This window comes from Bos indicus, chromosome 15 (assembly GCF_029378745.1).
Source record: "Bos indicus isolate NIAB-ARS_2022 breed Sahiwal x Tharparkar chromosome 15, NIAB-ARS_B.indTharparkar_mat_pri_1.0, whole genome shotgun sequence".
Taxonomy (NCBI): Eukaryota; Metazoa; Chordata; class Mammalia; order Artiodactyla; family Bovidae; genus Bos; species Bos indicus.
This window is the reverse complement of record NC_091774.1, coordinates 29,624,727-29,636,360: the sequence shown is the minus strand read 5'-3', so window position 1 is coordinate 29,636,360 and position 11,634 is coordinate 29,624,727. Positions and strand designations below refer to the sequence as shown.

Sequence of the window (11,634 nt, the reverse complement as noted above, 5' to 3'; positions counted from 1 at the left end):
AGCAGGTGAAGAATCTGACCAAGACTGTGGCTCAGCATTAAAGAATCTGCCTGTAATGCAGGAGACTAGGGTTTGATCCCTGGGTCACGAAGATCCCGTGGAGGGCACAGCGACCCACGCCAGTATTCTTGCCTGGAGAATCCCATGGACAGAAGAGCCTGGTGGGCTATAGTCCAAAGGGCTGCAAAGAGTCGAACATGACTGAAGCAACTGAGCATGCACGCAATACAATGAGACAGCAATGGAATCCATGGAGGACATCATTTTTTCTGATTTTCTGCTCTATGAAGTCATATTGCCTATTAAACATCTGTTCTACCACCTACCCCGTGTAAGATTTCTATTAAAAGGGAATACCTGTATGTTACAGTAATTTTTTTTGGAGATGAAGGAGACTTGAACAGGGAAGAAGTCATTGGGCTGCCCAGCAATGCTGAACTCAAGGCTGCCACTCTTATTTTTGGCATCAATCACTGGCAGGCACCACTCCAAGGTATTTCGTCGACTGTCATGTCGATACTCGCCATCAATCTCACCAATCACTGGAGCGCCAACACCAGATCTGCCACAAGAAACACCCGTGTCAAGTCAGCTGTCCAGAGTTAGAAAAACTCTGCCAAGGAAAACCAGCCCCAAAGTTGATTATGCTTCTCAAATTCTTCCTGCTTTTATACAGTCCTAGAAAAAATTAGACTCCTTAATAACCTCAAGGACCCTTACACTGGTTAAGGGTTTCACTCATCCCTTCTGTAGGTACAGATATATGCAACCGTAAGTAACTGGCACACAGTCATGAGCTGTTCCAACTTATGGACTAGATCTGGAGCTGGCAGGGGACCGAGACTGACAAATGTGTGAAGTGGGATATATTTCAAAAAATCCTGCACTGATGGTTTGCTGCACTGTCAAGAAGGAATTTTAACATAGTGTTGTTCTCTTTATAGATGCCAATGAGGGGAAAAACAGGTTGATAGTAACAGTGGGGGAGAACTTAAAATGCCTATGGTTATTTAGAATGGAAATGAATTTGGACCTCTGAGAATGTTTTCAAAAGATTTCAGAATGTTTCAAAACTTACTGTAGTTGATGGCAGTGGGTTTATTTGATTTACAATCCAGGAAATGAACTTTTATTTGGTAAGTGAAAGAACAACTGCCCCTGGGCAAAATGTGAGCATGATGGGAAAGAGATACACAATTGTCCTAAATCTGCAGGAGAACCAGGGCTAGTGAGGATGTATTTCACACCCCCACACATGGCTGACAGGCAGTGTCACCTACTCCTACACATTCTAAATTTACCACATTTTAATTCACCAGTGACATCCAATGTTTGCATTAGGGGCTCCGTAAATAAGGGAGACCAGAAAAACTTTGATAAAGGGTGAGATAACACAATTAACTCTTTTATGGTCCCAGTTGTATGTATGTTTCTTCCCTTTGCCCTTGTTCCCATTCTGGTTCTGAGCTCTAATTTGATCAGTTCTAGACAAAAGGGTAAAGTGCTGTCCAAGGGTCTCTTCTGGAGACTGTTGCAAAATTGAACTAAGACACAGGAAACCACCATAACCACAATTATAGGGTAGATGGAGAGGCCCAAAACTTGTGGCATCCTAAAAATAGTCTCGCAAAATAAATCTTGACAAAATAAAACCCACACCTGTCACCAACGCCCAAGTCTCAGGACGGTTCAAGGCAGACATCTACTGTTCTGAAACAAAAACCAAGCTGTGAAGAATTAAGATGATTAGCCCATTAAGGGGGACACTGGTTATAACTCATATTTTAAAAAATGGAAATAAGAATGACTAAAACCAGACCTGGCCATGTCAAGACCTGAATCAAACTACAAATTAATTTAATTTTAATTCAAATTAATTTAAAATTAATTTGAATAAACCTGCATATTAAATTAGAACCATTTTCTCTGTAATAATAACTGGGCAATTTAATAGTAAAAACACACTAAGAATATACTTACTAGGTATTCATTATTAAGGCCTATACTTAATCATGGGGATGCTGAGAGGCAGAGGAGAGGAGCAGGGATTCAATGGTGAAATAATAATAGTTCAGTCACTAGAAATGCTAGTGAGGAGATAAAGAAGAGTATTTCTAGGTGATCCTAGAAAGTATGCCATTTAAGCATACATCAAAACTTACTGGAACTAAACTTCTGGGGGTGATGGATTTTTTGTTATTTTAATTGTGATCATGGTTTCACAGGTGCATATAGGTCAAAACTTATCCAATTGTACAATTTCAACATATGTAGTTTATTGCATGTCAACCATACCTCAATGAAGTTGTTAGAAAACTTTCTGAAACTAATGCAACTATCTTGTTTCACCAAAATAGTACCCTGAAATCATACTCTCATCTTTAGCTGGTAACTTAGCAAAGAAGGTGAAAAAAGAAGAATTCAGTCTGACAGACTCAATTTCTTCTTTAAGAGTTGCAAAACAAAACAGAGAACTGGCTCCTCCTTCTGGAAACCTTCATTACTACAGGAACAAACTGAAGACCAACATCTGAAAACACAGCTTTAGAACTACAACCAGCTTTGTATGTTTGGCTTTAAAGTCAGTAATATGCACTCCTTCAAAAGTATACAGTTGTATACATTTTGACAAATGTAGCTTGTAAGCACATTACAATCAAGTCACAGAATATTTCCATCATCTCCAAAGTTTCCTTGTGCTCCTCTGCAGTCAAATGCCTGATTTCTCTCCCAAGAGTATTACCTTTTCAGAATGTCTTATACATGGAATCATACAGTTAGTATGCAGTCTTTTGTACCAAGCTTCTTTCACAACTGGCCTTTGTATCTTATATATCTTAGCATGGACAGTCAGCTAAGTGTGGCCTCCAAAACTGAGTTCTAAAAGACTAGTTCTATAAGCTCACTATAGAAAAAGTGATTATGTGGGGAACTTACGGGAGTGGAATGGTGATAACCACATCATTCAGTTCTAAATTATCTTCTTGTAGCTCATATTCTATGTTGACATCACAACCATTTCCACTTTCTGAGGGCCAGCAATTAACTGAAGACAAAAGCAAAGCAAGTATACTAGAACATTAGGGAAAGAATGAGGCAAAGTTAAGACTGCAAATCAAAACTGATACCAGCAAGCCCTAAAACATTCTAATGTAAACTACTGGAAACAATGGTTTCAAAATTAAAGATATTAAAAATTAAATCTAATCATTAAAATACAGTCCATTTTAAAAGGTCATTTTGTCAAAAAGAATTACGGCAGTAAGGATAAAAGTGCACAAGTCAGGGCTATTTCTAATTCTCAGTGCAGACTAGCTTAGTAGGACTGGCCAGAGGCACTTACTTGTCAGTGGAATAAAAGACTCCTCTGTGGTCTGTAGTCTCCACTTTAGCACCCCTACATCACTGTTGACTGGAAATGACTTCTCTGGATTCTTCAAACCAATTAGAGATTCTGCAGTGAAAAGTTTTTTATCCACATTTGGATGGGTCTGAAATGAGAAAGGAAAGAAAATTTCTGAGGTTCAGACATGACAAGACAGGAAATAAATTCTTTTTGGTCTTACATGGCCCATAATCTAAACATCTAAAACAGGGTGCCTAAAAAATTCCAATTATTTTTGATTTTGAAGAAAGATTTCCCTTCTTCAAAGACTGTGTTTTAAAAAATTTTGACTGCACTGGGTCTTCACTGCGGTGAGCAGACTTAGCAACCCCATAGCACATGGGATCTTAGTTCCCCCACCAAGGATCAAACCCACATCCCCTGCATTGGAAGGTGGAATCTTAACTACTGAACCAACAGGGAGGTCCCTGAAAGACTTTTAAAGATTTAAGACATTTAAAAATAGCAATAAAGTAATTTTTACTCTAACCATTTTGTTTGTAAGTAACAAGTTAGTAATTTTGTAACTGAAAAAGTTAAAAGACCATCAGCCAAGTCCTTTACACAATACTTTAGGGGGAGCAGCCTCATGGTGAGGCCAAGCTTGCCAAATAGAAGAGCAGGGTCAGAGCTTGATCCGCTGTCTTTGTCACACAGTAGTGCTCACCTTACCCTAACGAAGGAGAGGGAAAAGCTCTGTGCAAACCCTACTTGCAATTTTGTGTAGAGAGCTAAAGTTGCTCAAACTCAGGCCAAATAAGATGGACCAATCTTTTTTAAAGAAGTCATATTAGGGGAAAAAAGGGAAAAGGAGAAACTTTTGGATTGATGACTACATACACTTTACAAGCCAGCAATGCTACTGTCAAATAATATAAGCACTACTTCCAAAAGACAATTGTGTGTTGGTTATGCTTTTCAACTGTGGTGTTGGAAAAGACTCTTGAGAGTCTCTTGGACTGCAGTGAGATCCAACCAGTCATTCCTAAAGGAAATCAGTCCTGAATATTCATTGGAAGGACTGATGCTGAAACTCCAATACTTTGGCCACCTGATGCGAAGAAGTGACTCATTTGAAAAGACCTTGATGCTGGGAAAGACTGAAGGCAGGAGGAGAAGGGGATGACAGAGGATGAGATGGTTGGATGGCATCACTGACTTGATGGACATGAGTTTGTCAAGCTCCGGGAGTTGGTGATGGACAGGGAAGCCTGGCACGCCACAGTGCATGGGGTCGCAAAGAGTTGAACACGACTGAGCTGAACTGAACTGAACTATGAAGGAGGGAAAAAAGCAGACAAAATCATCTTCTTCTCTGAAAAGGCTTTGTTCTTGTGACAAGAGATGTAAGATCAACTATCTAAATAAAATATAACAATCTTCCTTGGTGGACCAGTGGTTAAGACTCTACACTTCTAATGGAGAGGAGGTGGGTTTGATACCTGGTCAGGGAACTAAGATCCCATACTCCACACAGCATGGCCAAAAATTTTTAAAAATAAAATAAGACAGGACTTCTGTGGCTCAATGGTAAAGAATCCACCTGCCAATGCAGGTGACCAATCCCTGATTTGGGAAGATCCCACATGCCACGAAGCAACTAAGCCCGTGAGCTACAACTGTTGAGCCTGTGCACCAAAACTATTGAGGCTATTTCCTAGAGCCTGGAAGCCTCAACTACTGAAGCTCGTGGACCTAGAGCCTATACTGTGAAACAAAAGAAGCCACTGCAATGAGAAGCCTGCACACCATAGCTAGAGAGCAGCCTATGCAGCAACAAAGACTCAGCCAAACCATCAATAAATAAAATTTTTGAAAATAAGTAAATAAAATGTAACAAGAACAACTGTTATAAAGGCTTCTTAGAAAGAAGCCACATAGGTGGAACATACTTATTTTTAAGAATTCTATGTACATTTCGAATATACCATTAGATACTACCCTTCAGCTAACAAAACAAGCACTGGCAGTTTATAGAGTAGCAGAATGTGCAGTGTCATAATTTGTTTTAATAAAATACCTGCCCATTAAGTTTTAAAACTTGTTGTTTCTTTAACTATACTTCAAGCAAAATCCTAAATGAATTTACTTTTGCATAATAGTAACAAATAAGCATCTCTTTGTACCTCTGTGAGTATGAAGTCATTTATTAGATTTCAAAATGACCTTTCACTCAATTTCAATATTAAAAGGCCATACTAATACAGCTGCTGTCAATCACTCACAACTGGCTTGGGAAGGCATTTATCGACTCAAGGCATCCACTGTAGACAACAGATTAACTTTTTTCCTATGCATTTAGAATGGTACTAGTTACATAAAATAAATAATCATCTGTGTTCTATGGTTCATACAGGAACTCCAGCTGAACAAGACTGTGCTAAGTAGACAAAACCTTAATAATCCCTTATTAAAAGCCTCTATGCACCTGTAGCTGTACTCCTTTCTTGTCTTCATTTTCCACATGAAGACGAATTCGGCCAAATTTATCATCTGAGATCCTAAGCATGATCATGCCGTGCAGCTCCATGTTCTGTAATCCTCCATCTCGGCCACAGGTTAATGTGATCTTTTCCTCAATCTTCATGTGCACACTGTAGAGAAAGAAAAATGAATTTGTTCAGAAAGGTAAAAACCAGAATTCCCTTTCTCTGGGGCTTAATGTTGATTAGCCACCAGCAACTTGTTTTAAGGTGTTGCTGCCATATGTATCAAAATTTATAGCATTATACAAACTATTACATTTTGTTAAAAATTTATTTTTGATTGCTTTGGGTCTTTGTTGCTGTACGCCAAACTATTACATTTAGAATGGATAAAAAGCAAGGTCCTGCTGTACAGCACAGGGAACTATATCCAATCTCCCAGGATAAACCATAATAGAAAAGAATTCCTATATCTATATATGCATAACTGAGTCACTCTGCTGTACAACAGAAATGAATACAACACTGTAAATCAACTACATTTCAATTTTTTAAAAAAGGAAAAGAATACTTTATCACTATAGAAAATAAAATAAAGCATTATATCCTTAGGTTTAGCGATTCTTCATTGTACAGTAAGTCTGCACCTGTACAAAACAATGTATGTTATTCACTGAAAAACTGTTTGCAATATCAAAAGTTTAGAAACAAATGTCCATCACTAGGAGGACGACTTAAATACATAAAAGTATGTCGACAAAATGAATACTGAGCAATTACAAGAAAAAGAGGAACAACTGACAAAGTTTTTTATTTGAAAATAATATCAAAAATTAAAAAATCAGGGACTTTTGTGGTGGTCCAGTGGTTAAGATGCTGCACCCACAGGGAGTGGGTTCAATCCCTGGTCAGGGAACTAAGTTTTCACACGTTGCATGGTGTGGCCAAAAAAGAAAAAAAAAAAAAAAAATTAAAATGGTAACACGAATATATGTATACTTTTTTATCTATTGCTAATATTTTATCCCATTTGTTTGATCATTTGCATCTCTATGTAACTATATTTTACTTTTTCTCCTGAATTATTTACATGCAGATCATATACATCATGGTCCCTTACCCCTAAACATTTTTCAGAATGTACTTTGTGAGAATACGATATTCTCTCACATAACCACAGCTCTGTCATTAACTTCATAAATTTATCCGTTCAGTTCAGTTGCTAAGTCGTGTCCAACTCTTTGCAACTCCATGGACTGCAGCACGCCAGGCTTCCCTGTCCAACACCAACACCTGGAGCTTGCTCAAACTCATGTCCATTAAGTCGGTGACGCCATCCAACCATCTCATCCTCTGTTTTCCACTTCTCCTCCTGCTTTCAATCTTTCCCAGCATCAGGGTCTTTTCAAATGAGTCACTTCTTCACATCAGGTGGCCTAAGTATTGGAGTTTTCAGCTTCAGCATCAGTCCTTCCAATGAACACCCAGGACTGATCTTTAGGATGGACTGGTTGGATCTCCTTGCAGTCCAAGGGACTCTCAAGAGTCTTCTCCAACACCACAGTTCAAAAGCATCAATTCTTCAGCGCTCAGCTTTCTTCACAGTCCAACTCTCACATCCATACATGACCACTGGAAAAACCATAGCGTTGACTAGACAGACCTTTGTCGGCAAAGTAATGTCTCTGCTTTTTAATATGCTGTCTAGGTTGGTCATAGCTTTTCTTCCAAGGAGCAAGCATCTTTCATTTCATGGCTGCAGTCACCATCTGCAGTGATCTTGAAGCCCCGAAAATTAAAGTCTGTCACTGTTTCCATCATTTACCCATCTATGCGCCATGAAGTGATGGGACCAGATGCCATGATCTTGGTTTTTTGAATGTTGTGTTTTAAGCCACTCTCCTCTTTCACTTTCATCAAGAGGCTCTTTAGTTCTTCTTCGCTTTCTGCATAAGGGTGGTGTCATCTGTGTATCTGTTATTGATGTTTCTCCCAGTAATCAATTGATTTTTCACTTAATTACAGGAAAAAATTTCCTTATAACACCCCAAAAAGATGTCCTTTTCATCATAGGGGATTGGAATGAAAAAGTAGGAAGTCAAGAGAAAGCTGGAGTAACTGGCAAATTTGTCCTTGGAGTACAAAATGAAGCAGGGCAAAGGCTAACAGAGTTTTGCGAAGAGAACACACTGGTCATAGCACTCTCTCTTCCAACAACACAAGAGAAGATCTACACATGGACATCACCAGATAGTCAATACCGAAATCAGATTGGTTATATTCTTTGCAGCCAAAGATGGAAAAGCTTTATACAGTTAGCAAAAACAAGACTGGCAGCTGACTGTGGCTCCAATCATGAACTCCTTATTGCCAAATTCATACTTAAATTGAAGAAAGTAGGGGAAACCACTAGACCATTCAGGTATGACCTAAATCAAATCCCTTATGATTATACAGTGGAAGTAACAAATAGATTCAAGGAATTAGATGCGATAGAGTGCCTGAAGAATTATGGATGGAGGTTCATGACACTGTACAGGAGGCAGGGATCAAGACCATCCCCAAGAAAAAGAAATTCAAAAAGGCAAAATGGTTGTCTGAGGAGGCCTTACAAATAGCTGTGAAAAGAAGAAAAGCTAAAGGCAAAGGAGAAAAGGAAAGCTGTACCCATTTGAATGTAGAGTTCCAAAAAATAGCAAGGAGAGTTAGGAAAGCCTTCCTCTGTGATCAGTGCAAAGGAATAGAGGAAAACAACAGAATGGGAAAGACTAGAGATCTCTTCAAGAAAATGAGAGGTACCAAGGGAACATTTCATGCAAAAATGGGCAAAATAAAGGACAGAAATGGTATGGACCTAACAGAAGCAGATATTAAGAAGAGGTGGCAAGGATACACAGAAGAAGTGTACAAAAAAGATCTTCATGACCCAGATAACCACAATGATGCGATCACTCACCTAGAGCCAGACATCCTGGAATGTGAAGTCAAGTGGGTCTTAGGAAGCATCACTACAAGCAAAGCTAGTGGAGGTGATGGAATTCCAGCTGAGCTATTTCAAATCCTAAAAGATGATGCTGTGAAAGTGCTGCACTCAATATGCCAGCAAATTTGGGAAACTCAGCAGTGACCGTGGGACTGGAAAAGGTCAGTTTTCATTTCAGTTCCAAAGAAAGGCAATGCCAAAGAATGTTCAAACTATCGCACAACTGCACTCATCTCACACACTAGCGAAGTAATGCTCAAAATTCTCCAACCCAGGCTTTAACAGTATGTGAAGCATGAACTTCCAGATATTCAAGCTGGATTTAGAAAAGGCAAAGGAACCAGAGATCAAATTGCCAACATCCGCTGGATCATAGAAAAGGCAAGAGAATACCAGAAACAATCTACTTCTGCTTTATTGATTATGACAAAGCCTTTGACTGTGTAGATCACAACAAACTGGAAAATTCTTCAAAAGATGGGAATACCAGACCACTTTACCTGCCTCCTGAGAAATCTGTTGTCCAGAAGCAACAATTAGAACTGGACATCATACAACAAACTGGTTACAAATACGGAAAGAAGTATGTCAAGTCTGGATATTGTCACCCTGCTTATTTAACTTTTATGCAGAGTAAGTACATCATGAGAGACTCTGGGTTGGATGAAGCACAAGGTGAAATCAAGATTGCCGGGAGAAATATCAATAACCTCAGATATGCAGATAACACCACCCTTATGGCAGAGAGTGAAGAAGAACTAAAGAGCCTCTAGATGAAAGTGAAAGAGAAGAGTGAAAAAGCTGGCTTAAAACTCAACGTTCAGAAAACTAAGATCATGGCATCCGGTCCCATCACTTCATGGCACGTAGAAGGGTAAACGATGGAAACACTGACAGACTTTAATTTTTTGGGCTCCAAGATCACTGCAGATGGTGACTGCAGCCATGAACTTAAAAGATGCTTACTCCTTGGAAGGAAAGTTAGGACCAACCTAGACAATGTATTAAAAAGAGACATAACTTTGCCGAAAAGGTCTGTCTAGTCACAGCTATGGTTTTTCCAGTAGTCATGTGTGGATGTGAGAGTTGGACTATAAAGAAAGCTGAGCGCCGAAGAATTGATGCATTTGAACTGTGGTGTTGGAGAAGACTCTTGAGAGTCCCTTGGACTGCAAGGAGATCCAACCAGTCCATCCTAAAGGAGATCAGTCCTAGGTGTTCATTGGAAGGACTGATGCTGAAGCTGAAAACTCCAATACTTAGACCACCTGATGTGAAGAAGTGACTCATTTGAAAAGACCCTGATGCTGGGAAAGATTGAAAGCAGGAGGAGAAGTGGACAACAGAGGATGAGATGGTTGGATGGCATTACTGATTCAATGGATATGAGTCTGAGTAAATTCCGGGAGTTGTTGATAGACAGGGAGCCCTGGCGGGCTGCAGTCCATGGGGTCACAAAGAATTGGACATGACTGAGCGACTGAACTGCAGTGAAAAAAAGCAAGTAGAAAATGTGTCAAGTACACCACCACTTATGTATAACAAGAGAAAAACAGAAATTATACCATATTTTTATTCATCTATACATATATTATCTCTCTTGGAAGATACACACAAAAACTAATTAATGCTAATTGTATCTGAAGAGAGAACCTTGAATGGCTGTGTGGGAAGAAGTTTTAGTGCAACATCCTTTGAACCTTTTGACTTTTGAACAACTACATGAATGTATAATCTAGTTTTTAAAATAAGTAAAATAAAAGGTACTGCTGTTATGGGCCATTATTAAGTACAATCTATCCATATTCCTCACTAAAACAGGTTTTAGCTGGGTGAACTTCAGTGGTTTAAAAAACCGTGCTGGCATCCTACTTTATTCTGTTCCAACCTCTAAGTCTTCCCAGAAACAAAAGCATGAGACTCAAGACCACAGAGACATGTATCTAAAGACAATGCATGGTGTCATTTACCTTCATAAGCATTCGCTCCATGCTCAAGAAGTATTCCAACATTCAGAAAAGAGTTTCAAGCTCTCTCTAGTACATGATAGTCTCCAACACCTTATTAAAATAGTGTCAAACCTGTCTCCCTCAGAGCAACAACTAGGAATAACACAGAACTTCAGTGATTTGAAAGATTTATCCCAGCAAAACACTGTTCATTTCATATAAAATAAGACACACAAAATACTCCTCTTTGAAGCACACCTGATAGAGGTATCCTCCCAGACTCATCTTTCACCTGACCTCAAAATCATCAGTAACAGTAGAAAGTCTGGGCTTCAAGACAAGAAATCTGAGTCATGAAAGTGTGAACTTGATAACTACCACTTAAAAATGTTACCAACCAGTACCATAGTCCTGCGATAAGAGACAAATCAAAATATTCTATACTGGCTTTAAATACTTAAAAAGCAAAAATAACACATTTGCTACTAAAGATATTTATAATTTTTGTCCTAATTAGAGAAAGACATGCCAAAATATAGTACAGAGTGAATCACTGTTCTAGTACTCCAACTCAAGTCCATTTTAAGAGACAAAGTATAAACTAAGCATGAAGAAAAGTTATTTTTTGTTTAATTTAACCACCACAGAGTTGGTAGAAAGGTTAAGTTCTAAACAGAAAACGGAAGGCTAAGAGTCCCCAGTTATGGTTCGAAGAGGGCAGAGGGGGAATATCTCATGTTCATACCTAAAATTTTACTGAAGTGTAGCTGATTTACAATGTTGTGTTTAATGTCTACTGTACAGCAAAGTGACTCAGTTATACATATTTATTTTTTTCATATTCCTTTCCATTATGGTTTATCACAGGATATTGAATGTAGTTCCCTGTGT

At 38.8% G+C, this 11,634-nt stretch overlaps 1 protein-coding gene across 1 annotated transcript in view; it reads right to left on the bottom strand.

The window, feature by feature from the left end:
- Positions 1-11,634, bottom strand: part of ARCN1 (archain 1) — a 29,869-nt gene that overhangs the window by 3,236 nt on the left and 14,999 nt on the right. Inside the window, exons 6-9 of the mRNA XM_019975174.2 lie at positions 5,814-5,979; positions 3,344-3,491; positions 2,938-3,046; positions 358-562 (exon numbers count right to left, since the gene is read on the bottom strand). Of these exons, the coding sequence (XP_019830733.2) occupies positions 358-562; positions 2,938-3,046; positions 3,344-3,491; positions 5,814-5,979 (628 nt within the window). The remainder of the gene's footprint in view (positions 1-357; positions 563-2,937; positions 3,047-3,343; positions 3,492-5,813; positions 5,980-11,634) is intronic.